The sequence below is a fragment of the Mus pahari genome, chromosome 19 (genome assembly GCF_900095145.1).
Source record: "Mus pahari chromosome 19, PAHARI_EIJ_v1.1, whole genome shotgun sequence".
Taxonomy (NCBI): domain Eukaryota; kingdom Metazoa; phylum Chordata; class Mammalia; order Rodentia; family Muridae; genus Mus; species Mus pahari.
The window spans coordinates 20,503,712-20,529,934 of NC_034608.1; the positions used below are offsets into that span (position 1 = coordinate 20,503,712).

Genomic DNA, 26,223 nt, shown 5'->3' on the forward strand with positions numbered 1-26,223 from the left:
AGCCCTGGCTGTCCTGGAACTCACTCTGTAGACCAGGCTGGCCTTGAACTCAGAAATCCGCCTGCCTCTGCCTCCTGAGTGCTGGGATTAAAGGCCTGCGCCACCACGCCCGGCATGAGAAATTTCTTTATTTTGTCCAAGGAGAACTCCCACTGCACTCGGAGCAGGAAGAGTAAACAGGGGTCTCAGGTGGAATATGATCTACTGTTGAAAAAGAGTAAGTTATTACTGCCTACAAGCGCATGGCTGGAACTCAGTACGCTCAGTAAAGAAGAGCCAGAGAGGGGGCTGGAGAGACGGTTCAGCCATTAAGAGCACCGGCTGCTCTTCACTGAGTTCAATCCCCAGCAACCACATGGTGGCTCACAACCATCTGTGATGGGATCTGATGCCCTCTTCTGGTGTGTCTGAAGACAGTGACATATACATTAAATAAATAAATAAATAAATAAATAAATAAATAAATAAATAAATAAATCTTCAACAACAACAAAAAGAGCCAGATAAATGGGGGGGGGGTGGCGGTTCACACCTATAACCCCAACACTTGAGAGGCAAGTTCGAGGCTAGGTTGTTCTACAAAGAGGCAAGCAGATCTCTGTGAACTGGAGGCCAGCCTGGTCTACAGAATGAGTGCCAGGACACCCAGGCATATACAGAGAAAGCCCTGTATGAGACTATGGTGAGACCTTGTCTCAAGCCCACAAATGGCCTGGGCAGCTGAGGAGTTTTAGGCCTCTGATGGCGGCCAGGGAAGGGAAGACCACTTCCTGCAGGGGCCGGTCTACCAACCTCCAGAGGACAGCCCCACACCTATGCATGTACAGGCCACACTAATGGGACTCGGTGAGTTATTAAAAACAGATATGAAGTTGAAGGAGTGGGGGTGGACCAGGAAGGAGTTATGGGGAAGAATTAGGGGTGGATACTGTCAAATACACAGTATGGGAGTCTGAAGAATTAATAAAACATTATATTAAAAGCCAAAAACAAGGAGAGAGAGAGCAAAGAAAGACAGAGGGAGGGAAGGATGGAAGGGTCATATTCAAGCAAAGCTCTCACTACGTGTGTGTCAGGGGTGGGGGGTGGAACATTACTTTATTTTAAAAACAGAACAACGGGCTCATGAGATGGTTCAGCGACTAAGAGTGCTTGCTGCCAAGCCTGATGACCAGAGCCCAAGACCCACACGGTGGAAGGAGACAAAGTTGTCTGCTGACCTCCACGTGGGGACCACGGTGTGTACGCACGTGGGTAGGCACAAACATGTACCGTGTGCTGCCACGCCCAGCCACACAAATGTAATCAATAAAAAAGAAAAAACCTATCATTCCACTTTTGCGATGAGTGGGTACATCCTCACTCTGTGGGGGTGAATTAAAGGCACTAGGGGCAGGGGCCGGGCAGACAGCTCAGTGGTTAGGAGCACTCATTGCTCTTGCAGAGGACACAGGTTCGATTCTCCACACCCACGTGGCGGCTCATGTGTGCCTGTAATTCCAGTTCCAGGGGATTCAGTGCTCTGTTCTGGCCTCCAGGGGCACCAGGTGCTCGCATGGTACATATACACACACGACACTCGTACACATAAAATAAAGTGATTACAAAAAACAAAAGTGATTAAAAAAAAAAATAGTGGGGCACGCCTTTCATCCCAGCACTCGAGAGGCAGATGGATCTCTGAGAGTTCAAGGCTAGGTTGTTCTACAAAGAGGGTTCCAGGATAGCCAAAGCTACACAGAGATCCCTATTTTGAAAAACCAAAATAAAATAAAATAAAATAAAAGGGCTGGTGAGATGGCTCAGTGGGTAAGAGCACCCGACTGCTCTTCCGAAGGTCCGGAGTTCAAATCCCAGCAACCACATGGTGGCTCATAACCATCCGTAACGCCCTCTTCTGGAGTGTCTGAAGACAGCTACAGTGTACTTACATATAATAAATAAATAAATCTTTAAAAAAAATAAATAAAAAAATAAAATAAAAATAATAAGATAAAATAATCATGGTGGTGAGGAGCTAGAGAGATGGCTCAGCAGGAAGAGAGCTTGTTGCTCTTACAGAAGACCTAGGTTCTGTCCCTAACATGGTGACTCAACCATTTGTAAACTCCAGTTCAAGGGCATCTGACACACCCACAGACCCAGGGATCAGATCCTCATCTCCCTCCCTCAGACCTGGGGGGGGGGGCACCCAGCTCCTCTCCCTTGGGGTTCAGCCTTACCGTGACAGTAGCCAGCAGCCCTTCTGGGACATTGGCCACGATGATGCCGATGAGGAAGATGACTGCCTCGAGCCAGGTGTAGCCCAGAATGAGGGAGAGGATGAAGAAGGAGACGCCCAGGAACACAGCCACGCCAGTGATGAGCTGGATGAAATGCTCAATCTCAATAGCGATGGGGGTCTTACCCACCTCCAGGCCCGAGGCCAGGGTGGCAATGCGGCCCATGACGGTGCGGTCACCTGTGGCTACCACCACACCCCGAGCGGTGCCTGCAGGACCAAAGGGAGGGGCTCGGGTCTGCTGGGCCTCAGAAGGCTGCAGGCACCCCACCTCCTGAGCAGCATGTCTGGTTTTGTGCCCTTGGGGTCCCCTCCCCTTCACCTTCCACGCAGTTGGTGGAAAAGAAGGTGATGTTCCGAGTCTCCAGGGGGTTGTCGTGTGTGCAGTCTGGGGAGCGGGTCTGAGGCTCAGATTCGCCGGTCAGGGAGGAGTTGTCCACCTGAAGATGGAGCGGCGAGTTATGTCCAGCACAAGACCCGGGATCAGAGAGCAAGGAAACGGGGGTGAGGGCGGGGGGTGGGGCTTGGAGTAAACTCTGTCCTAGGAAGTTATAGAAAAAAAGCAGGGGAGCCCTGTTCGTCCTGAGGCATCTGGGAAATTGGAGGCAGGATGTTGAGAGACAGTAGGCAGGAACAGGACCTTTGGCCTAGGCCAAAAAAATCCCTCAGAAGTTCTGTGGGATGAGCCTGGACCTAGACTACTAGATCTGAAGGAAGACTAGGGCCTGGACCCCTGGGTCTGAGGGAGGAGGGCAGGGCCTGGACCCCTGGGTCTGAGGGAGGAGGGCAGGCCTGGACCCCTGGGTCTGAGGGAGGAGGGCAGGGCCTGGACCCCTGGGTCTGAGGGAGGAGGGCAGGGCCTGGACCCCTGGGTCTGAGCGAGGAGGGCAGGGCCTGGAACTGGGGTCCATCTGTAGGAGACATTCAGGGATTTTTTTCCCCCTCCTCGTTCTTCGGAGAAAAAAACTGGAGCTGGAACCTGAGGCACTGCCTCACCTTGCAGCCATGGGCGGAGATGATGCGCAGGTCAGCTGGCACCCGGTCACCACCCTTGATCTCCACCAGGTCCCCGACCACCACCTCCTCCGCATTCACCTGCATCTTTTCACCTTCCCGAATCACAAGGGCTTGCTGCATGTGAGACAAGAACAGTCACCTCTCTGCCTCCCTCTGCCTGGGGGGGAGTCCCTGGCACAGCCCGCCTGGCCGCCTCCTTCTGTCCCCTTGCCGAGCCCTTTTTACCTGGGGGACCATGTTCTTGAAGGACTCCATGATCTTAGAACTCTTGGCTTCTTGGTAATAGGAGAAGCAGCCTGTGATGATCACTACTGCGGCCAGCACTATGCCCAGGTACAGCTGTGGGGACACCCCAGGACAGGGCGTTATGGCAACCCCCCACATGTGGGAACACCCCAGGACAGGGCGTTATGGCAACCCCNCCCCCCGCCACATGCACCTGCCTCCATCCCAGGGTCACTGGAGTCTGCAAGGGAGTTTCGTGAACACATCTGTGTCCTTGTTCCCTCTCTCTCTCTCTCTCTCTCTCTCTCTCTCTCTCTCTCTGTGTGTGTCTGTCTGTCTGTCTGTCTGTCTGTCTGCTTGTGTGCCTGAAGGCCTCGCAATGCCGTTGTAAAAAATCTGTGTTTGAGTGTATTTCTTAGCCTGTCTTTTTGTGTTTATTTGTATTTTAAGTAATTAATTAATTAATTTACTTATTTTGAGACAGGGTTTCTCTGGGTAGTCCTGTCTGTCCTGGAACTCACTCAACCAGGATGATCTGGAACCCATAGAGATCTGTTTGCCTCTGCCTCCCAAGTGCTGGGATGAAAGGCAGGTGCCCCCACCGCCAGGCTCTGGCCTTGAACTTTTGTTCCTTCTGGGTTAGAGCCCCTGATGCTGGCCTGACAGGTGTGGGCCACCATGCCTGGCTCTGTGGATCCTGTTTTTGTCCGGGCTGCGTGGTTGTGTGTGTATGGTGTGTGTGTGTGTGTGTATGTATGTGTGTATGTGTATGGTGTGTGTGTGTGTATGTGTGTATGGTGTGTGTGTGTGTGTGTGGTGTGTGTGTGTGTGTGTGTGTGGTGTGAGACTATCTGTATGAGGTGACTGTTGGAACCTATATCCTCCTATCGAGACGCTGCAGCCTCACTCCTTGTACACACATGAAGAGGTCTGTGCAGCTGTGTGAGGATCTATGTTCACAGCTGTGAGGATTGACAGCTTGTCTCACCCCTGTCTCCTCTGTGGGGCAGATGACCATCCTCTCCGGTCATTTGTCAGGCTGTGACCACTTGGTGGCGCTTGTCTCCAACGCTGCTGAGGTCAGAGAGTCTTAGACCAGAACTCAACTCATTTTCTTTTTAGTCAGGGTCTCACGTAGCTTCGTGGACCTTAAACTCTGATCCTCCTGCCTCAGCCTCCCTAATGCTTGCACAACAGGCCAGTCAGTCTAGTGCGGCACTGGGGATCAAGCCCATGCCAAGTGAGCGCTCTAGCACGTGAATGACACGGTTTTTCTTTTCTTGTAACTAAAAAGTAGGTGTACATGCATTCTTCTGTTGTGTGTGTGTGTGTGTGTGTGTGAGCGCGTGTGCATGTGTGCACGCACCGTGGCACACTTGTGGGAGTCAGATGACATTTGGTATTGGTCTTCACCCTGTGAAGCTTTGGTATTACAGAAACATGCCAGTGTCCTGCTTCGTGTGGGTGCTGGGGACTTAAGCACAGTCCCCCGCCTCCACCCAGTTGTATAGCCAGTGCCTTACTGATTAAGTCATTTCCCTAGCTAACATTTTTTGAGACAGCATTCTGCTCTGTAGCCTAGGCCGAACTTGAACTCATGACCTTCCTTCTTCAGTTCCCTGTGGGGGGGCTAACAGCTGCGTGCCACCACACGTCCTGTATGAATGCAGAGAACAGAGGAGGCCAGGTTCTCGTGAAAGCTTGGGAAATAGATACCCCACCGCTGAGCCACACCCCAGCTGTCTTAGGCTGCAGAGAGCTGCGGTTTCTTTATTTTTGACCTTGTTTTCTCAGAGGCAACTGTGACGGTTGGATGATGGGAGGTGGGGAGTCTAGAAGGGCTGTGGGTGTGTTTCTCAATGTGTGGGGTTTTACACGGACAGGCCAGGGTGGTGGGGCACACTCACATTGTCACCGGAAGGGTCATCCTCAGTCCCTGCCTGGATGCCATAGGCCAGGAAGCAAAGGATTGCCCCGATCCACAGCAGGATGGAGAAGCCACCAAATAGCTGTCGGCAGAACTTGACCCATTCTGGGGTGGTGGGCGGTGGTGTGAGGGCGTTAGGCCCATCCCGGGCTAGGATCTCCTGGGCTTTACTGTGTGTCAGACCCTACAGAAGATGGGGGCTCATATAGAAACCTTCCCTGAGAAGCCCTGGCACCCCACATCAAAACAAGCGCCCAGAGTAGGCGGAGCCCTCCTCCCTCAGACCCAACTCCCAACGTCAGCCCTGGCTCCGCCCATCCTCACCTGCACGCAGTCGGTATTGTATTTCCGGCAGACCTCTTCTACTGACATCTTGTGCTCTGTCTGAAGAATGGTGTGGGGGAGATCGTGAGACAGGTTCTCCGGGCAGGCGGGCGAGGACAGGGCGATGCTGGGACAGGCAGGCGAGGACAGGGCGATGCCGGGACGGCACTAGCAAGGGGGCAGCACTTACCATAGCCACTTCCTTCTTGAGGTCATCCAGGTCCCGGCGCTCCTTGGCCTTGCTCTTCTTGGGCGAGCTCTTGTCATCTTTTTTGTCCTGCGAGGTGGCGACACGGTAGCTGTCAGAACCACCAGACTGCGGGCGAGAAGGGGTTCCAGAGCGACACCGGCCCTGCGTGCCCCGGCTCTCATCTTGGCCTGGCCTGTCTCTCTAGGCTGGGCTTACCTCTGTGTCTCTCAGGGTCTCACTGTGTCTGTTTCCAGTATCTCTGGGACGCAGGGTCCCTGTCCGTCTCTCATGTTTATGAGTCTCCCCTTTGCCATTTTATTTCCAAAAAATCTTTATTATTTACTTATTTATTTATTTAGTGTGTTTGTGTGGAGGTCAGAGGATAGCCTCTCACTGTGTGCTTGGGGGTCAAATGCAGGTCACCAGGCTAAGAGAAAACCCCTTTGCTGATCACTGAGCCTAACTTCTTGATTATTATTATTATTATTATTATTATTATTGTTACTATTGTTGGAAATGGACTCTTATTTTTTTAGCCAAGGCTCTCCTAGAAATCACTATGGATCCCAGATGAGAACTCATGACAATCCTCCTGCCTCGACCTCCCAAGTAGTGGGATTATGGTCATGAACTACCATGTCCAGCTTTTGTGTGTGTGTGTGTATGTACATTTGAGGCAAAGTCCTATATAGTCTAAGCTGGCCTTGACCTCCCTACATAGTCAAGGCTAAAACTTGGAATTTCGGATCTCCCTGCCTCCACCTCTGCAGGGCTGGGATTCCAGGCCTGCACTACCATGCACTGTTTACACAGAGCTAGAGACTGACTGACAGAACCCAGTGTTCTGTGTAAGGCAGGCAGGCAGGCGTGCTGCCCATTGAGCTGCCCTCCCAGCGTTCTGTGTATCCTTCATCTTCTCCTTGGGCCTCTTGAACTTTCCCGATTTTTGTGACCAAATTTGCCAGCTCGTCTCTGTCTCTTTCTACCTCTGCACCCTTGCCTAGCTGTGTCTCATCCAGGCTGCTTCTCTCTCCTCCTTTGATGCTGTCTGAGTATGAACCTGCCTCGTCTCTCTTTAGTCCCTGGCTCTCCCCATCCCCGAGCCTCTGGGTTCCTCCCTCTCCCAGAGTCTGCTGGGATCGCAGATCGTCTCTGAGGGCCTGTGTTGGCTGTTGTCTTGCTCTGTCTGGGAGCTGCCGTTGTCATCTCTTGAGGGTATTTCCTGAGGTCACTGTCTAGTTCTCGCGTCTCTTCTCTGGATTGTCTGTCACTTTAGATCTTTCTCTCTGTCACTCTCTCTCTCTGCTGCTATCTTGTTCTGGAGTCTTCCTCCCCCCCTCCCTCTGTGTGTCTCTGTCTCACTCTAGATTCTTCTCTCTTTCTCAGAGCATTCTATCTATCTATCTATCTGTCTGTCTGTCTATCTATCTATCTATCTATCTATCTATCTATCTATCTATCTATCTATCTATCCATCCATCCATCCATCCATCCATCCATCTATCTATCTATCTATCTATCTATCTATCTATCTATCTATCTATCTATCTATCTATCTCCAGCAGGTGTCTCACTATGAAAACAAGCTAGTCTCAAATTCCTGATATCCTTCTTTCTCCTGCCTCTTAAATGTCTGTCTGTCAGGCATGAGTAAGATGCCCAACTCTGTGTCTGTGAGTCTGTCTCTCCCTGCTCTACTTATTTCTCTCTCTTCCTGCCTTTGGTACCTGTCTTTCTAGCACAAGGTCTCCGTGGAGGTCACTGCCTGTCTCCCCAGCTCTTTGTTTGACCTGAGATGGTGGATGCTTCAAAGGACTCAGCAGATCTTGGGACACACACAGACACACACACAGACACACACACACACACACACACACACACACACGCCAGGCAAATCACGAGAGGAGAGGGCACTCCAAATGACACAAATGACATGGGACAAAAGCTCTCCCGTGGGAGGCAGTGTGCCACCTGTATGTAGTCATTCCCAAGGTACTTCATGGACAATATATGAACCTGACTTCTCTCCTGCAGACAGCTGCGTACAGCAGTCTAGAACAGGGCATGGGCATACCCTGCCCTCGAGGAATAAGCAGGAACTGGGAGGGGGAGATTTGGGGTACGGAAGAGCAAGAAAAAAGCCTTAGGTCGGATCTGAGTTCCTATTTGGTGACCCCGGGCAGATGGGGAGCGTGGTGTCTGAGGCTGGCAGGAGAGGTGGGCTGAGGCAAAGGGATGCTGGCAGATCCTGCAGGCCCAGGGCCAAGCTGGGATCGGAGGCTCAGTGCAGCTCAGCGCTAATCTCCTTGTGACCTTGTAGCAGCCAGACTTGCCTGCTGTCTGCCCCCCAGACCCAGAGCTGCCTTCGGAACATAGGGAAGGGCTGTAGCCCTGGAAGCCTGGGAACGCCAAGGAAGAGCTTGGCTCCAGGCCAGCCCTGCAGCAATACTGCGTCTCAGACAAGGAGGCACGGAGGCACGGAGACCTGGGAAGGAGAGGCCGATCCTCCATCCTGAGCTACGGGCTGTGGGGCGTTGTGTCAGCCCCTGTAGATGAGGCAGACATGTGGAGGGATGTGAAAACAGCCAGTCTTGAGGTCAAGGGGAGAAGTAAGCAGGGTGACAGGGGAATCAGCTGCCCTGTCCCCGAATCACTGGGAGCTGCAGTGTGGGTCTCTATGAGAAATAGAGGGCTGGACTTCTGGCCCCAACACAGAAGGTCTGGGGCCTAGACTCTTAGGTGTGAGGGAGGATGCTGGGCCTGACCTCCTGAGTCTGAGGGAATGGGTTGAAGGCCTGAACCCTCATATCTGAGAAGGGAAGACTGGGAGTCCAGTCCCCTGGGAGGACAGTCACACCCAGGTCCCCAGGAACCAAGCCTTAGCTCCTTCTTGCCCTTGCCATGAGCAGATTCCCCTAGGGTGACTTCTATCTGTTGGCATGAGGAACTGAGGCTTTCCAAGGGAAGACAGGAAGCTCAGATGTGCACACGGCAGGGTGGGAGCACCTCTAGGGGTGGGGGCTCTGCCTGCCTCATTGCAGCCTGCCTCATTGCAGCCTGCCATTTTCCACGAGTCCGTCTGCCTCCTTGACACCTGCATGGCGCAGGCAGCTTCTGCCCTCCCCACCCCCATCTCAGGGTACCTGCCACTGTCTTTTCTAAAGCGCCTACCTTGACCTCCCTGTCTAACCTCTTTCTGCCTCTTCCTTCCACCACTCAGGTGTATTTTTATTTTTTATTTGTTTGTTTGGTTGCTTGGTTGGTTTCTTTCAGTTTCTCCTTTGGTCTCTCTGTGTCTTTCCACGTCTGTCTCTCTCTTTGTCTCGATGTCTTGTTCCTTTTTTGGGGGGTTTTCCGTGTCTCTTTCTGTTTCTGCCTTGTCTGTCTCTCCCACATCTAAATTATTTCCTTCCTTTCTCATCCCCATTTCTCTAAGACCCCCCCTTTCCCAAAGCCCTGCGCCCTCTCTTCTCCCCCAACCATCCATACCCCCCACTTCATTCCACTTACCTGAAAGTCATCACTGACTCTCACTTCCCCCTTTCTCTCCCAACCCTCCCCCATCTAGTCTTCCCTCCCATCCCCCCTCACCCACCCAGCCCACAGATCTGCAGCTCCATCCCCCATCTTCATCCGTAGGCCCTTCATCCGCCATCTTTCTCCCCACCGTTCACGTTCCCCTTGACTCCCCAAGCTGACCCCTTTCTCTTTACCCAGGGGGGGTCCCCCAATCCATCCACTTCCTTCCCTAACAGCCCTCTCCAAGTCCCACCCCAGACACACAGGGAGGAATCCAGAGCTGCAGCAGGGGTCAAGTGTTCGGTCAAGAAAGGAGGCTGCATCTGCTGGAGAGATGCACAGAGAGAGGACACACGGACACGGAGGCAAGGACATAGCAGGCATGCGAGCTCCCCCCACCCCCACCACAGGGCTGTGCTTGCACACCCTCAGCCAGGCACTTGTCTGCCAGCCATCTCCTGCTCCTCCCCCTGTTCCCAGCCCTCGTGTCTGTAACCCCCCCCCCCCAGATTAGGGGCTTCGAAAACTCTGCAGCCCCAGGTCTGTCACTGCAGATCACCCTTATCCAGGTCTGCAAGGAGAAAGAGAGGTCATCTTATGTCTAACTCATAACCTGTGTCTGTCTCCATTGAATCAGGGGAGGGGATGGGGTGTTGATGACCCCGAAACACTGGCATAGCTCTCAGACACACCCAGACAGGTTGTGGGCTTTGAGATGGGAGTGGGTGCACAGATGGCTGCAGACCCTGTTAGGGCTGCATTAATTAAGCCGGAAGCACGCTCACACGCATTCGCCCTCGAGCATTTGCACTCGTGCCGCCACACTCATGCAAGGGGCACACGAGCAACCGCACAAGGTCAAACCGAGATGCTAAGGGCCAGCCCTCCCGCCCCCCGTGGACAAAGCCACCAACATGCGCCACAGACGCCCCCCCCCCGCTTCGACTCAATAGCCCACTCTCCCAGCCACACAAACTAGTCAGGTCAGCCGGCTCCCGGGTCCCCGCAGACTCGGCCCCAGGGCTCAGGAGTGCAGGAGCCCCCAACTCCGGCACGCAGCCAAAGTCACTGGACACAATGTCACGCACACAGCGTCCAGCCGACCCCTGCACCTACCCCCATCTTGGCGGCTCCGCGGGAAGAGCGGCGTTCAGGCTGATGAGCGGTGGCCGCAGGACGGGCTCAGGCGCGGGCTCGGGCTGGGGGCCTCTGCAGCGCCCGCGCCGCGGTGGGAGCGTGCGTCTGTCGGTCCGTGGGTCCCACCGCACAGAGGCTGCGGCGGCCGGGGCCTCCGCCTCCTCATATGCCCGCGCCCGCGGGGGGAGGCGGCTCCGGCCAATCAGGAGCAGCACTGAGCAGACGGACAGCTTGCGGCCCGGCCCCCAGTACTGCAGCTGTACTCCCCCTTCCCCCTCACCGCTCCAACCTTGTTTCTGCAAAGTGGCGGCCACCGAGAAGCTGAGCACAGTGGGGGGTGGGGATCCCGGACATCCCCAGGGTGGGGACCCAGAGACCCCCCTCAATATAGGGAGGGACCTTAGGGACCGAGGCTTTGAGGGTGGAAGCACCCCGGAATCTGCCTCCTTCTGGAAGTGGGGTGGATACAGTATGGGAAGAAAGGCCAGTGAATTGCAGTAATGCAGGGCCCCAGAGTGCCACCATCTTGCAGTATGTGGAGGGGACCCCAGGAGTCTGTGTTTGACACTGTTCAGGAAGAAGATAGTGCATGATGGGGAGACAGGTGGAGGGGTGCTGCGGAGGTGGGAGGGAGTCCTAAGATCCTCTGCACTGTGACCCCATGACTGAACTAGCAAAGACGTATCACCACACACAGCACAAAGGAGACACAACGAAGCCAGAAGAACACACCAGGAGGCCCTGGAAATGCCCCCACCACAGTTGGGTGCCACCATCACTCCACCTATACCACCAAAGGCTCTCAACCACATCCCAGTCACACCACACACACCACCACCACCACCACCACCACCACCACCATCATGATCTTTCAACCAGAGGCTCAAAAACCAGCAAAAGGGGAATCTATGAAGAGCGCACACCCATCACATCACAACAGAACCCCAGTCACGATGCGGAAGTGCTGTGGAGAGCCCACGCCCTCAGAACACCTCCTCACAGACTCCCATCACACACTGCACCACAGCTGACCTTGCACCATCTCACACAGAGAGCCAAGAGATTGCTTCACTTAGCACCATTGCGCAAGCCTAGGACCCACATTTCCTCCAGACACTCACAGAGGCCTCTGTGGCCACTGGCACACAAGCATATAATACCATCAAACACATTTGCACCCGGGTGTGTTTGGGGCATGAGAAAAGGCTCACCGTACAAACGGGCCAGATAATTGCTGTGAATGACAGGCAAAAAAAGTGCACACACTCACACATAACACAGTCATTCAGAACTCAGTCACGGGAGACCATCTCACACATCCTACATTACTGCGCTGTCATGGTGCATGAGTTTGTTGCACCTTCAAACATATCCCAAAGCTCCTACCCACACACCACACCCACATCCCCGAGTGTATAAAAGGATGCGCTTGTGTCCTGCCTCCTGGTCATCCATGCTCTCAGGCCTGCCTCTCACACACACCCATTAGCCTCCTCATCCGAGCCTGAGGAGTCCATCTCCCATGCCCACCTTGACAACACTTTGCTCATGGGAACATTTCTGACGCTCCCTGGAGATGCTGGTAGAAGACAGGGGTGGGGAATGAGAACTCTGACCAGGCACAGGGAGTGAGTTGACTGTGCAGGGTTAGAGTTTGATGTATGTTAAGATTAAGGATCTGGCCAGGCGTGGTGGCTCACGCCTTTAATCCCAGCACTNGGNAGGCAGAGGCAGGNNGATTTCTGAGTTTGAGGCCAGCCTGGTCTACAGAGTGAGTTCCAGGACAGCCAGGGCTATACAGAGAAACCCTGTCTCGAAAAACAAAACAAACAAACAAACAAACAAACAAAAAAGATTAAGGATCTGATGGCTATGGTGGAACATGCCTTTAATCCCAGCACTCAGGAAAGCACAGTCTTTATGGCAGATCTTTATGAGTTCAAGGACAGCCAAGTCTGGACAGAAAGCACCAAGACAACCAGGAAATAGATGATGAGACCTTGCTCAAAAAGGGGTTTGAGGAGTAAGATGATCCTGACCTCAAGGGGACATGGGAAAGGAGGGCACAGAGCGATGGCCTTGGGCAGGAATAGAGATAGTACCACATTAGGAGGAGGAAAGGGGGCTTCCCCCAGCACCTAGAGCTTCATCACAACCCTGTTCTCTGGCCCATTCTCATCCCTCCTGCGGTCCCCTGTTGCCATGGTAACAGGGAGGCTGACTCTGCAGCAAAGGAGGTTGGGCCTGCAGATCCGGCTTGTTGCCATGGAGATGAGGGAAGGAGGAGGAGTCCCACCTTTCGGCTCAGGTGCATGGCTCTCAGACACCCCTTCCTCAAGTCTGTTCCTTACCCCTGGGATGGAGGGATTTTACCAACATTTATTCATTTATCCCTTTCCTCTCTCAAGAGGTAATAAGCCTGGAGGTCTGTGCCTGGTGCACAGAGGACAGGTTAGAGATGCAGGGAAGAGCTGGGGCCGGTGGAGGCAGGAGGGTCATAGATCTCAGGAGATGCATGCTCATCCTGCCTTCTAACTGGGTTGGAGGTCCCACCCCAGACACAGGCTCAGGCTCCTTCATGTAATTCTTCCTTAGACACAAGGCTGACTAAATTGATGACTGGTGCATAACGCTCCCAATGCAAGGCTCTGCAGAAGACGGGGGTGGGGGGGGGTGAGGAGACTTTGGAAGGTCACAGGGATGGAGGAGGGCGGAAGAGCTCAGTGAGAGGAGAAAGGGGAGAGAGAGGAGAGGTATGGACAGGAACCACCCAGATAGAGAATTACAGAAGCATGACAGGATTTGCAAAGACCGAGATGAACAGCCAGGGAGACTGTGGCAGTCATGTTCAGTGAGGGTGACAGAGACGTGGGGCACCTTAGATTGCTAGGTTTGCCAAATGTAGAGAGAAAAAGAGGATAAATTCGGTGGGTTCAAAAATAGAGAAGAGCACAAAGAGAGGGGGGTGCAAACAGAAAAATCCGCAATGACAGCCACTTCAACTGCATCCAGTCCCAGGACAGGGTGATTAATCAGTCTCTTAGAGATACGGAGACAACAAAGACGCTGGGTCTGGCCTGGGATGACACACACAGCAAAAGTCTGAGACACAGAAGCGGCCAAGTGGAGACTGAGGACACCGCACGAAGCAGCCTGACACGGGAGGGCGGGGGGGGGGGAAGAGGGGGACCTTGGGGCGTGTCCTTCTGCAGGGGGACCACGGAAGGCTGATGGGTTTCTATGAGCCTAGCGGCGGGGTGCTGAACGGACAGCTCCCGAGTCCTTGTAAAGGCTGAAGGGCGGGCTTCGCCAGCTGCCGGTTCTTAATCTGGTCTTCTTCATCCTTCGGGTCCCCTCGGGTCTTCCTTTAGCTTTCTATGTCTTCCTGTCTGTCACCTTAACTCCCTGTGCCCTTTCCCTTCCCTGTTTCATTTGAGTCGCTCTCCCAGGAGTGTGTCCCCTTCTGCAATCTCTTCGCCTCTCAGAGTCTCTCTCTCTGCCCACCCTCTTCTCGCCTCTTTCCAGCCCTCACCCATTCTGCCCGCATCAAGATCTTTTCCCTCTTCTCTACCCGTCTGCTGCTTCCCCGCCCCCGCTGCATCTCTCTCCAGTTTCTGCTCGGCCTCGTTCTGGCTCCCGCTATGTGACCTTCAGTTGTCCTTTCTCCAGAGAAACCTCCAGAGTGGTGAGGAAGGCGGGGACAGAAGGCAGACCCACCCTTCTCTCTGCTCAACCATCCCTCAGTCCCCTTCCCCCTCTCCCCTTCCTCACATCTTCTCTTGAGGGCTGGAGAGAGATATGACTTCAACGGCTAGTCACTCTTGAAGGTGGCTTTACAGGGGTCACACACGCAACCCCCAAGTTCTCAATTCATTATAGCCCAGTCCCACATTTCCCACTATAGGGGCCACCTCCGGCTTTAACAGGAACAATTCCCAGGCTCTCCCATCCCCCAGCCCCATCTGGTTTTGTTCTTTCGAGTCTTCCCTCCCAGTTACTCCGCCTTTCCAGATCCTGCATCTCTCCATCTGTCTCAGGGTCTCTGTCGCAGCCTCCTTCTGTCCTGAGAAGGTCAATGGAGAGGGGGCGGCTGCTGGGACCTGAGCTGACCTGCATGCAGCAGGCATTGTGCAAGGTGGCGAGTGTACAAATCTCTTGCTGTTCTCTGCAAATTCTCGGGGTCTAAAAACGTCCGTTGACCTCCCACCCCCAGAAAAAACAACCCAGGCATTCCCAGTTTTGGGGTTTTGTTCTTTTTTTATTCCAACAGGACTGAGATGTGGCAGGGGGAGGTATAGGGGCCCAAGAGACCCTCTCCCTGGGGGCGTCTCATAGAAATTTCTGAGGTTTCTCCCCCCAAAAAAGAGAGAAAGAGAAGAGAGGGGCACCAGGGGACACCCACATGTCCAGAGGCCCTCCCCACCTCCAGAAGTGTGGAGAGCCGTGTCAAGTCTTGGGGCATCTGGGCAGTCCCAGGTTGGGGTCCTCCCCGCGGACCGCTTTCCAACTTCGGGAGCGGCCCCCACAGTCCGCGGCCCTTAAGAGTCCTTGGTCTCTGCGCTCCTCCCGCCCGCGGTGCGGGATGGAATGCGGGCGTCCGCGACACCCTCGCTCAAGTCCACTAGGAGGCGCAGGCCTGCTCCGGAGCCGGGCTCGGACTTCACCAGGAATTGAAGGCAAAATCGCGGCGTCCTGTCTGCCTGGGGCGCATCGCGTCCCTGCAGTCAGTCGGGGCGCACGCCCGGCCCCGTCCACGGTCATTCGTGCTCGGTCAGCTCGCGGGGTCCGGTGGGGCCTGGCCGCGGCCGAGGCGGGCTGGTGGCTTCGGCTGGGGTGCCCAGGCCACGTGGGGGCGCCCCGGCCCCCGAAGCTCGCAGCGCCTGGATGCGCCTGCACTCCTGGCAGACGCGCACGTGCGTGCAGGGCGTGGGAGCCTGGGGCCGGGGTCCCCCAGGAGGTCCGGGGTCGTCCAGGAGGCGCTGCGGACCCCCGTGCGCGCCCGCGTCCCCGCCCGCGCCGGCCGAGTAGAGCTTGCCGTTGCTGAGTCGCATCTCACGGACTGCGCGCAGCGACAGCAGGGCCCGGCTCGGGCCACCAGGGCGCCGGCGCCGGCGGGAACGCGAGGTCTTTCGGCAAGACACGGCGTGGCGCAGCTCCTGCAGCATCTCCTGGCACACCGACACCTGGGGGCGGCGGGACAGTCACTGCAGAGGCCCGACGAGTCCTCCCTTCCCACCCCCACCTCCTTTCTGCACCTCTCCCCTCCACTTCCCACCCCTGAACCCCTCCCAATTCCCTTCCCTCAGCCAAGGCTTTCGTTTCCTGTACCGCACCCCCACCATCCCCTTGTATCCCTCTCCCGGCTCCATCTTTCCTTGGGTTTGTCCCTGAATCTGCCTTTTACTTTCTGACTCTTGTCTTTCCAAACAAGATGCTCTGACTGCCATGACCGCTCCACACACCATTTCTGCCCCACACTACTACAAGGCATATTTACTGAGTGCCAAGTTATAGCAAAGAATAAAACAGAACTCTTAGGGCTTGGGATGTAGGTCAGCGGTAGAGGGCTTGCCCAAAACGTCTAAAGTTCTGGGTTCCAAACCCAGGAATCGAGGGAAAAACCCAAACCCAAACCAACCAACCAACCAATCAAACAAACAAAAACAAACCCCTGAGCCCTCCTCAAGTATGCAGAGACAGAAAAGAACAAATAAAAGCATAGACACTCTGTCAGACAAAAGCTTCAGAGAGAAATAACACAGGTGAGTGTGGATGGGCAGGATGCTGCCTCTCAGGCAGGGCAGATGAGGAAGCTCTAAGTGAGACCTGTATGTAAAGGGTGTGCCCCCATTGAAAAAGGACCTGGGCACTCCCCAATGCAAAGGTACTGGGGGGAGTCCTGGCTTGGGAGGAATGAGGGGAGAAGGAGATGAGGCCAGAGGGATGGAGACCAGCTGGGTCAGGCTGCTAGACCATTACAAGGCTTTTGGCTTACTCCAGGGTCCAAGAGGAGTCCCTGGAGAGCTGAAGTAGAGGGCTGCTGGCTTTGTCAGACCGCTTGAGCTGTGCTGAGGACTGACTGGAGGGAGACAAGGTGAGCAGGGAGCCCTGTGAGGGGGCTGTGGATATCATCGTCCCTGCTGCAGCAGGCTGGAGCAAGGGGATATGAACACTCTCTCCGGGTTATGTTGTGGAGGAGGCATCCACAGGCTCTGCCTGGGGCGGGGTCAGGGCTGAATGCAAGCTCAGACACTTGGCATTACATCACAGCACTCTCACACATCCCAGGGGACATCAGAGAAGGCTTTGCGTTTACAAACTTTGTAGCTGGGTGTGGTGACACGTACCTGAAATCCTAGCACTTTAGAAGCTGAGACAGGAGGATCACTATAAGTTCCAGGCCAGCAGGGGCTACATAGCGAGTTCCAGGCCGGCATGGGGCTATATAGTAAGACCTTGCCTCAGAAATCCAAACTGGGGTCAGGAAGATGGCTGGGCCATGGAGTCTGATGGCCCAAGTGCCATCTCTGGACCCACATGGCACAGGGAGAGAACTGACTCCCAAAAGTTGGCTCTGATCACCACACTCAGATACAAATTCTGGGTTATGATGTACAGATGCCCATCCCAAATCATAGATTAATAAACAAAACTAAAACAAAAACTAAACCAACAATAAATCTTGGAGTGTGTGGGGGAATGCATATTTGGGCGATATGGTGTCTAGTCTCTCTGAGTCTTGCCCCTTGGTCCTCTCTGACATTCCACCAGGGTTGCTCTGAGTGACAGGATGTAGCCAGAACGGCCCATTTCCTGCCCACCTTGCTCCTGCTTGGATCACTTGCTGGCGGACGTGAGCTGCGGAGGGCACTTAGGCAGCCCCGAGGAGAGGCCCTCCTTCGAGGACCTGAGCAGCCTGCTGCCGGCTGCCACTAAGTGTGTGCGTTATGCTTTTGATTCTTGACTCGGGGTGTCTGATGTCCCTGGGTCTCACAGGAGGTCGGAAGACTCCACCTCTCAGAACCAGTCAAGTTTTAGAGCTCAAAGTGCTGAGCCACCTTTCACATACAAACCAAATAGTAGTGAATCTAGAGAGGCCTGGGGCTGCTGACCTTTGACCCAACCTTCTTTGAAGGTTGAGGCAGGAGGATTCAAGGTCAAAGCCATTCTGGGCTGAGGGGTGAATTCAAGACCAGACAGGACAACTCAGTGAGACCCTGTCTTAAAAAGTAAAATGTGAGCCGGGCGTGGTGGCGCACGCCTTTAGTCCCAGCACTCAGGAGGCAGAGGCAGGCAGATTTCTGAGTTCGAGGCCAACCTAGTCTACAAAGTGAGTTCCAGGACACCCAGGGCTACACAGAGAAACCCTGTCTCAGAAAAAAAAAAAAGTAAAATATAAGGGTGAAGATAAACATAAGTAACTCAGTGGCAGGGGCTTTACGGTAGACATTTGCCTGGCATACATGAGGCCCTGGGCTCTAGCCTCAGTACTACACATACTAAGCAAGCAAGCAAGCAAGCAAACAAACAAACAAACAAACAGTCCCCACATTCCAAACCTACCAATGATTCAGAACAGCCAGTCCCTCCTCTGTCCTTTCTCCTATTCTAGATTCCCTGTTCCCTTCTCTGTTGTATTTATACTCTGCCCTGCCTTTCCCAGGGAAACCATCGTGGTCTGGCCCAGCCACTTCCTCCCTTGCTTCCCTCTTTGGACATATACCACTCCTCTTGGAGACCATAAGGAGTAAAACGGCCCCTGTCTTACATGGCTATGACATGGGCAGAGTGGGTGCTCACAGCGCTGCCGCGTGAGGCCAGCTGTGGCGAGCCTCCTCCCTCGGCTCCTTCCCAATGCTAGGACGATGAAGCTACTGTGCTTTGCTGCCTGCCTGCCTGCCTCTCTCAGATACAATCCTGAGTAGCTGGAGCTGGACTTGAACTCATCGCTATGTAGATGAGAAGCCTTTAACTGCTGAACCATGCAATGCCTCTGCCTCCTGAGTGCACCCCCACACCAGCTGTTTTCATTTCAGCATCCTGCTCTCAGCCTCTGGGGTCTTCCACACCCTTCCTTCCATGGTTCCTTGAATTCTCCTCACTCCCCTGACTCCTTCCCTCCTCTGTCCTTTCCCATATCCTAGATTGTTTGTCGAGATCTCTGACCTGCCACCTCCTTTTTCTTTCTATTTTTTTTCCTTTTCCTTTTCCTTTCCCTTTTTCTTTTCTTTTCTTTTTTTTTCTTTTCTTTTCTTTTTGGTTTTTTCGAGACAGGGTTTCTCACTTTGTAGACCAGGCTGGCCTAAAACTCAGAAATCCGCCTGCCTCTGCCTCCCAAGTGCTGGGATTAAAGACGTGTGCCACCACGCCCAGCTTCACCTCCTTTTTCGGATCAGGACTTTCCCGATCCCTCATCTCTTGCATCCCCCACCTCCTCCATCCAAGCTTCCATCATCCATCACTTTGGGCCCTTAATGTCCCTAGGGTCTCCCCTGCTTGGCCCCAAACCTTGGTCCATCTCCTTACCTCCTCAGACTCCGCTGACCTCCTCGTGGACCAGATGAACTCCATGACCGCCACGAAGACGGCAATGATGAGGCCGCAGATCAGCACAACAAAAATGCCGCCAATGTTCTCCATGCCCAAGCCTGAGAGTGCACACAGCTAGAGTGTGGGCATGGGCATAGGCCCAAGGGGTTTCTGAGAAGGGGCAGGCACGGGAAGGGAGTGGCTGACCTTTGGCCCTGTGGTCCTCCTCCTTGGGGCACCGGCCGCCTTCCCACCACTTGCGCTTCAGGATCTCCAGCCTGTTGTTCTCCTGGAGCTGCAGGATGGCCAGCGTGATCTCATCCCGGAATGGGGAGCCTGGCAGAGCACATACGAGGTCCACCATGGGCCCCACTACCCAAAACCCAACCTGCCCTGCCACCTCTCCCGCCTCTATTGGACAGCCAGAGGGAGGGAGCTCTCTGAGCAGCAGGTCAGCCCTCTCCACTCCACCTGCAGCGAGAATGAGGTTCTCCGGTGATGGGGCTGCCATTCCTAAGAGCCCCAGCCCAAGGCTCACCCAGCCCAGCCGCACTGGCCTCCTGACAATTCCCCATACCTGCTAGACAGAGCCTTTCTTTAGGGCCTTTACTTCTGCCCGCCACGCCCTTTCCTACACCCCTCAGGTCCCTGCATACCCACTGGCTCCCCCTTGGCTGCTTTACTCAAAATGGCAGCAAACCCTCCACTCCCGGCCAGTCTACCACTACACTTGCTTCAGAACACTTGACTGCACTAGGACCAGCTCGCACATCTACAGCCTCACATGCCTGCCGCCTGGGAGGGCATCAGAGCAGCTGGCTGAGTGGCTCCTTGTGCGGTGCTTCTGTACCCCACCCCGCCCTTCCTGCCCTCTCCTTGGGCTCATCGTGTTTACCAACCATTACCAAAGTTTGGAAACAAATTAGTGTTTGCATGTCTAGCACCGAGACCTGGCAAGTGTGTCCTGAAGTATAAGCTGTTCCACTTCTCCCTTCTTTCCTCCGCTTACCAAGCCCCTACTCTGAGCTAGGATGTACACTCCGGGGAGAGAATATGATGCAAGGAAAACCAAGACCTGAGCATGGTGCTACATGGACTATATGTACTTGGGAGGTGGAGGCAGTAGGATCAGGAGGTTCAAGGCCATCCTCATCTACAGCCTGACCTACTTGATGGAAAGACTGTCTCAAAGGAAAAAGACAATCAGGGCTGGAGAGATGTGTCAATAGTTAAAAGCATCGACTGCTTTTTAACTATTTATTGACTGCTCTTCCAGAGGACCTGAATTCCCAGCAACTACGTGATGGCTCATGACCATCTGTAATGGGATCTGGTATTCTTTCCTGGTGTGTCTTTTTTTTTTTTTTTTTTAAGATTTATTTATTTTATGTAAGTACACTGTAGCTGACTTCAGACACACCAGAAGAGGGAGTCAGATCTTGTTACGGATGGTTGTGAGCCATCATGTGGTTGCTGGGATTTGAACTCCGGACCTACGGAAGAGCAGTCGGGTGCTCTTACCCACTGAGCCATCTCACCAGCCCCCTCCTGGTGTGTCTTAAGACAGCAACAGTGCACTCACATACACTAGAACCGATGGAGGAGTTGCACCTCACAGCTCATGTTTGCTGAAGTGTACATGCAAAGCTGCAGAATTCCCTTACCACCCTGAGGCCGGAGTTCAGTGGCCTCTAGGCAGGCTTTTCCAATGCTCGGGGTGCAGAGGCTCAGGGTGGTGACTGCACCTGCCCAGGGCCACACAGCACACCCACTTCTCTCATGGAGGGCATGAGCTGCTCCTAGGCCCCACGCCTCACCCCACGTACCCAGCGGCATGCCGATGCCATAGCCCTTGGTGTCGAGGAGGCCCCCGATCTGGGTGAGGTTGCAATTGAGGCGCCTGTGGTACTCGTTCATGGTGGACTCCAGTAGGAAGGCATAGCGGGAGTTGAGGACACGGGCGATTCCCTCCTCTGTGCTCTTGACAAATACGCTGGGCTGCTTCGATTGCATGTAGTTCCACATCCGTTGGTACGTCTGGTACCGAGAGTTCTTGGCAGAGCCAGTGTGAAGGAAGACAGGTGAGGGCCACTCTGACCCTTTTCCACCTTCCCGCTCTCTCCCTCCTTCCTGACGACAACTCAATCCTTGGCCCAACCCTCCCAGCGGCCTCCTTGACCTTACTCTCCCCGTGTTCTCAGTGCTGACCCACATTAGATCCTATTCACCAGGTGAAAGTCAGGGTGTTCAGCCAGGCGGTGCTGCTGCCCCGGACTGGTCAAGGATGTCTACTCCCTCATACCTAGCCTGAAGGGTTCTAGGGGAGCCCCACCTGGAAGAAGGTCATGGTGGAGCCAGCGTGGATAGTGCCGTACTCAATGTTGGTCTGATCCGCCAGGTCATCAGCCGACTCCACCGGCACCTCCATGCGCTGCACCGTGAGGAAGGCAGCCAGGTTGGCCGTGTAGGAGGAGATGATGATCAAGGTGAAGGCCCACCTGAGGGGTGGGAAGTATGAGCCTCTTGCTGAACATCAGCTTGTGGGTGAATGAGGTGAGACTCCAAGAGGGCTGACAGGCAATCCTCTCAAGCAAAGAACAGTCCCGCGGGGCTCACACAGAGCTGAGGTTCCTCCAAGCGGAGGTGGAGTCAATCACAAGCAAGGGGAGGGGGCAGGAGAGATGGTTCGGCAGAAAAGAGCACTGGTTGCTGTCTTCTAGAGAACCTGGGTTTGAGTCCCTGCACCTACACAGCATCTCACAACTATAACTCCAGTTCCAAGGAATCTGACGCCCTCTTCTGCCTTCTCTGGGCACTGCACACACATGGTACACACATAGGCGGCAAAATAACCATCCACAGAAAATAATCAATTGAAATTTCACACACACACACACACACACACACACACAGAGAGAGAGAGAGAGAGAGAGAGAGAGAGAGAGAGAGAGAGAGAGAGATTCACACAGAATAAAATGATGGGCAAGCGATACACCACATGAACACCGGGAATCAGAAAGCTGTACCGCATCGATGCTTTCAGACAAGCACTGCAGCCAGGACTTAGACATGAATGACCTGGTGACAAAGGGGCCAGTCAGCTCAGGAGCATAGAACAGTTCCAGGCACTAGCGCATGTAATTATGGGGTTTCAAAACTCACAAAGCAAAGCTGGCGAGAGACGGCTCAGTAGGCGTGGTGGTTTGAATAGGGTTTGGCCCCCACCGACTCATGTGTGTGAACGCTCGGCCCATGGGGAGCGGCAGTATTAGGTGGGGCCTTGCTGGAGAAAGTGTGTCACTGTGGGGTAGGCTTTGAGGTCTCTATGCTTAAGCCCCACCTAGTGTGGAGTTCCACTCCCCTCCTTTTCCAGCCCCATCTCTGCCTGCATGCCGCCATGATGACAATGGACTGAACCTCTGAAACTGTAAGCCAGCCCCAATTCAATGTTGTCCTTATAAGAGTTGCCTTGGGGGGCTGGTGAGATGGCTCAGTGGGCAAGAGCACCCGACTGCTCTTCCAAAGGTGCAGAGTTCAAATCCCAGCAACCACATGGTGACTCACAGCCATCCTTAACAAGATCTGACGCCCTCTTCTGGAGTATCTGAAGACAGCTAGCTACACTGTACTTACATATAATAAATAAATAAATCTTAAAAAAAAAAAAAAAAAAGAGTTGCCTTGGTCCTGGTGTCTCTTCACAGTGACAAAACACTAACTAAGACAGTGGGCCAATGCATTTGCCACCAAGCCTGATGACTTTTTGATCTTCAGGCCCCACATGGTGGAAGGAGAAAACTGACTGCCACAAGTTGTCCTCTGAGCTAAACCTGTGCTCCATGACATGCACATGCCCCTCTCCGTAGATAAAGGCAGCTTTTTAAAAGCTATAAAGCAAAAATTGATTCCACAGTGGAATACTTGCCTAGAATCCTCCAGCAAGGGGCTGGGGGTGTGGCTCAGTGGTAGAGCCCCTGCCTAGAATCCCCCAGTGAGGGGCTGGGGGTGTGGCTCAGTGGTAGAGCCCCTGCCTAGAATCCCCCAGTGAGGGGCTGGGGGCGTGGCTCAGGGGTAGAGCCCCTGCCTAGGATCCCCCAGTGAGGGGCTGGGGGCGTGGCTCAGTGGTAGAGCCCCTGCCTAGAATCCCCCAGTGAGGGGCTGGGGGCGTGGCTCAGTGGTAGAGCCCCTGCCTAGAATCCCCCAGTGAGGGGCTGGAGATGGCTCAGCTGAACAGAACCTGCCAGAAATTCACCAGTGAAAAGCTGGGAATTCAGCTCAGGGATAAAACATTTTACCAATGTTCTGGGTTTCTAAGACCAATGGGGGGGGGGAGTTTTTGTTTCTCCAGGATTACAGATCACCCAAAGCCCTGGCACTTCCCTCTCTTTGGTTGACAGAACAGCCAGACAGAACATCAGTGAGTGAGGAGGCAGAAGCCGTGGACAACACCACTGAGCCACTCACCCTCAGTGGCATTTCTAGAACACTTCACCCACCTACAGCAGAGTCCATCTCCAGGGCATGTACAGGGACCGTTTCCCTAGACAGACCATGTTTCAGGCCATGAAACAGTCTCAAGGAATTGAAGAGGGCTAAAGACCTGCAGAGGATGCTCTCTGACCACAATGGAAGTGAGTTAGAAATCAATCATGGAAAGAACTGGAAAATTCCCAAGTCCTGGCTTCACCCACGTCTAGCTGGATGACCTTCAGGCTGTGCTCTGACGTCTCCACCTACGCAGTACACATCACCACTGGCTCTTCCAAGAGGGATTTTGTGCAGAGTGGGCTAGCCCACAACACAGAGTATACTGGACAAGTGTCTACTGTCACCATCTTAGTGACATGGCCTGACTTGGGAAGGAGAAGAGGCAGCCAACCAGGGCAGTCATTTGTTCTACCCTGGCTTCATCTGGCCTTCTTCCTGCCAAATAAGAGTGGCCAGGCCCCTTGCCGGCCACAGACCCTGACCCTGCTGGCTCATTATCAGATAGTAACAAGAATGGGAAGCTGGCCTTAGGTTCTGAGTTGGGAATGAGTGGACAGAAGTGTGAATCACACAGTTTCAGGTAGGAAAACCCTCTAACCCTGACACAAGGCTCAGGGACTGACACAGTCTCACCACAGCCACCTCACGGGTCAGGGTTATTCACTACGAAGAAATAATCGGGTGTCTCGCTGGCCCTTGATACTGTGACATGGCAGGTGGGTGGTGGTGATGGAGTATGGGGTGATAGGGCTGGTTGCTCACTGGTAGAGGGAATAAGATAGATAGATAGATAGATAGATAGATAGATAGATAGATAGATAGATGATAGACGGATGGATGGATGGGTGGGTAGATAGATATTTTGAAGCAAAGAGATGAGTCATTTTGGACAAGGTGAATAGGTGAATTTGGGGTGATCTATTAACATGCAAGAGAAGTACTCCCAAGTTAGCTGGGTATGTGAGGAGACTCAGATGAAGATTCTGGAAGTGACCAGCTCCAGCCCATTGCACACAGGAGTGGCTTGCAGTGGGGACACACATTTGGATAGTGTTTCGTATTGGGTCAAGTGGTCAAGTGTAGCTGTCCTGATTTCTGCCAATGGGCAGGCTGACCACAATGGGCAGGCCTGGCCTGAACAACACAGAACTCTGAGGGGCACAAATCCCAGAGCCTGACCCCTTGTTGCAGGAAACACACAAAATTTCTTGCACAGTCACAGTATGAACTGAAACCAGCAGAGTGCAGTTCTCACTCAGCGTGAGGATTGGGTGCTGTCATGTAGGGAGCTCTGCCGGAGCTGCTCACCTTTCTGAGAAGTCACGGCTAGGATAGCATCTCCATTGGTATTTGATTCACTCAGTCAAGATGCTTGGGCCAGCTTTGCCAATTCCCGGGACTCACACTGGCATCAGCACGTTCCTTTGCCAACTATTTCCAAGTGTCAAATGTTGAGCATCAACAATGATCCAGTCAATGGCCTCATTCCTCACTTTGAATAGATGTCACCTACCTTGTTTATGCACAAGCATTGGCTTATTGTTCTGATCCAACTACAAATCATATCACCCAGCCGGGTGTGGCAGTGCCCAGCGCTTTACTCCCAGAGACAGAGGCAGGTGGATTTCTGAGTTTAAGGCTAGTCTGGTCTACAGAGTAGTTCTAGGACAGCAAGGGCCACATAATGAGACCCTCATTCACTGAGGGGCAGTGTGCAGTGTCACACTGAGTACTGAAGTGGCAGAGAGCTGTAGAAGGGGGTTAGTTAGCGGGACACACACGTGTTGCCTGCGGGAAGGTAGTGCCTGCAATCAGGCTTAAGGAGTCACTGGTGGGGCGTGGAGAGATGGCTCAGTGGTTAAGAGCACCGACTGCTCTTCCAGAGGTCCTGAGTTCAAATCCCAGCAACCACATGGTGGCTCACAACCATCTGTAACAAGATCTGACGCCCTCTTCTGGAGTGTCTGAAGACAGCTACAGTGTACTTACATATAGTAAATAAAAAAATCTTAAAAAAAGAGAGAAAGAAAGAAAGAAAGAAAGAAAGAAAGAAAGAAAGAAAGAAAGAAAGGAAGGAAGGAAGGAAGAAAGAAAGGAAGAAAGAAAGAAAGGAGTCACAGGTGAAGTGAGAGTTGGGGGAAGGAAGGAGAAACCTCGCTGAGGGGTTTCTTGACAGAAAGGCTGATGCAAAGGCAGGCAGGGCTCAAGGAGAGTGAGGTCAGGGAACTCGACCCAAATGGTGACTAAGGGAGAGTCCCGGGGGGGGGGGTTGGGGGGGGGGTGGGCTGTTGTCCACGACAGCCTTAGGCATGCTGATTTCTGAGGCACACCTGTCTTCAGTGATGAGCTGACAGGTCTAGCTGCAGAAGACTGTGGGCCGAGTGGCCACTGCCTAGGAGGAGGCCAGGTGCTCACAGTGCCATTGAGTCACACCTGGGGACTTAACCGGTGCCTGCTGACTGAGTGGACTGTGCGGGAGGAGCTGGGGTTTGGAAGAGCATGAGGCTAGGCAGACAGCTCCAGTGAGCTGGACTGTGATGAATGGATCCCTGGATCCCTGGATGGCAGCAATGGGAGACGGCAGGG

The 26,223-nt window shown here is 53.8% G+C and overlaps 2 protein-coding genes across 3 annotated transcripts in view; both read right to left on the reverse strand.

Moving 5' to 3' along the window:
- The window catches only part of Atp1a3 (ATPase Na+/K+ transporting subunit alpha 3), a 29,329-nt gene extending 18,547 nt beyond the window's left edge, over nucleotides 1–10,782 (reverse strand). Inside the window, exons 1-8 of the mRNA XM_021219809.2 lie at nucleotides 10,600–10,782; nucleotides 5,965–6,051; nucleotides 5,775–5,834; nucleotides 5,431–5,634; nucleotides 3,524–3,637; nucleotides 3,278–3,412; nucleotides 2,604–2,721; nucleotides 2,223–2,491 (exon numbers count right to left, since the gene is read on the reverse strand). Coding sequence (XP_021075468.1) covers nucleotides 2,223–2,491; nucleotides 2,604–2,721; nucleotides 3,278–3,412; nucleotides 3,524–3,637; nucleotides 5,431–5,634; nucleotides 5,775–5,834; nucleotides 5,965–6,051; nucleotides 10,600–10,605 — 993 coding nt within the window. The 5' untranslated portion in view covers nucleotides 10,606–10,782. The remainder of the gene's footprint in view (nucleotides 1–2,222; nucleotides 2,492–2,603; nucleotides 2,722–3,277; nucleotides 3,413–3,523; nucleotides 3,638–5,430; nucleotides 5,635–5,774; nucleotides 5,835–5,964; nucleotides 6,052–10,599) is intronic.
- A 4,075-nt stretch (nucleotides 10,783–14,857) lies between these two features.
- The window catches only part of Grik5 (glutamate ionotropic receptor kainate type subunit 5), a 62,354-nt gene continuing 50,988 nt past the window's right edge, over nucleotides 14,858–26,223 (reverse strand). Inside the window, exons 16-20 of one of the 2 annotated variants that reach the window (XM_021218656.1) lie at nucleotides 21,482–21,647; nucleotides 20,976–21,201; nucleotides 19,357–19,485; nucleotides 19,147–19,268; nucleotides 14,858–15,803 (exon numbers count right to left, since the gene is read on the reverse strand). In XM_021218656.1, the coding sequence (XP_021074315.1) occupies nucleotides 15,378–15,803; nucleotides 19,147–19,268; nucleotides 19,357–19,485; nucleotides 20,976–21,201; nucleotides 21,482–21,647 (1,069 nt within the window). In that variant the 3' untranslated portion in view covers nucleotides 14,858–15,377. The remainder of the gene's footprint in view (nucleotides 15,804–19,146; nucleotides 19,269–19,356; nucleotides 19,486–20,975; nucleotides 21,202–21,481; nucleotides 21,648–26,223) is intronic. The other variant, XM_029531823.1, reaches the window with a different exon arrangement.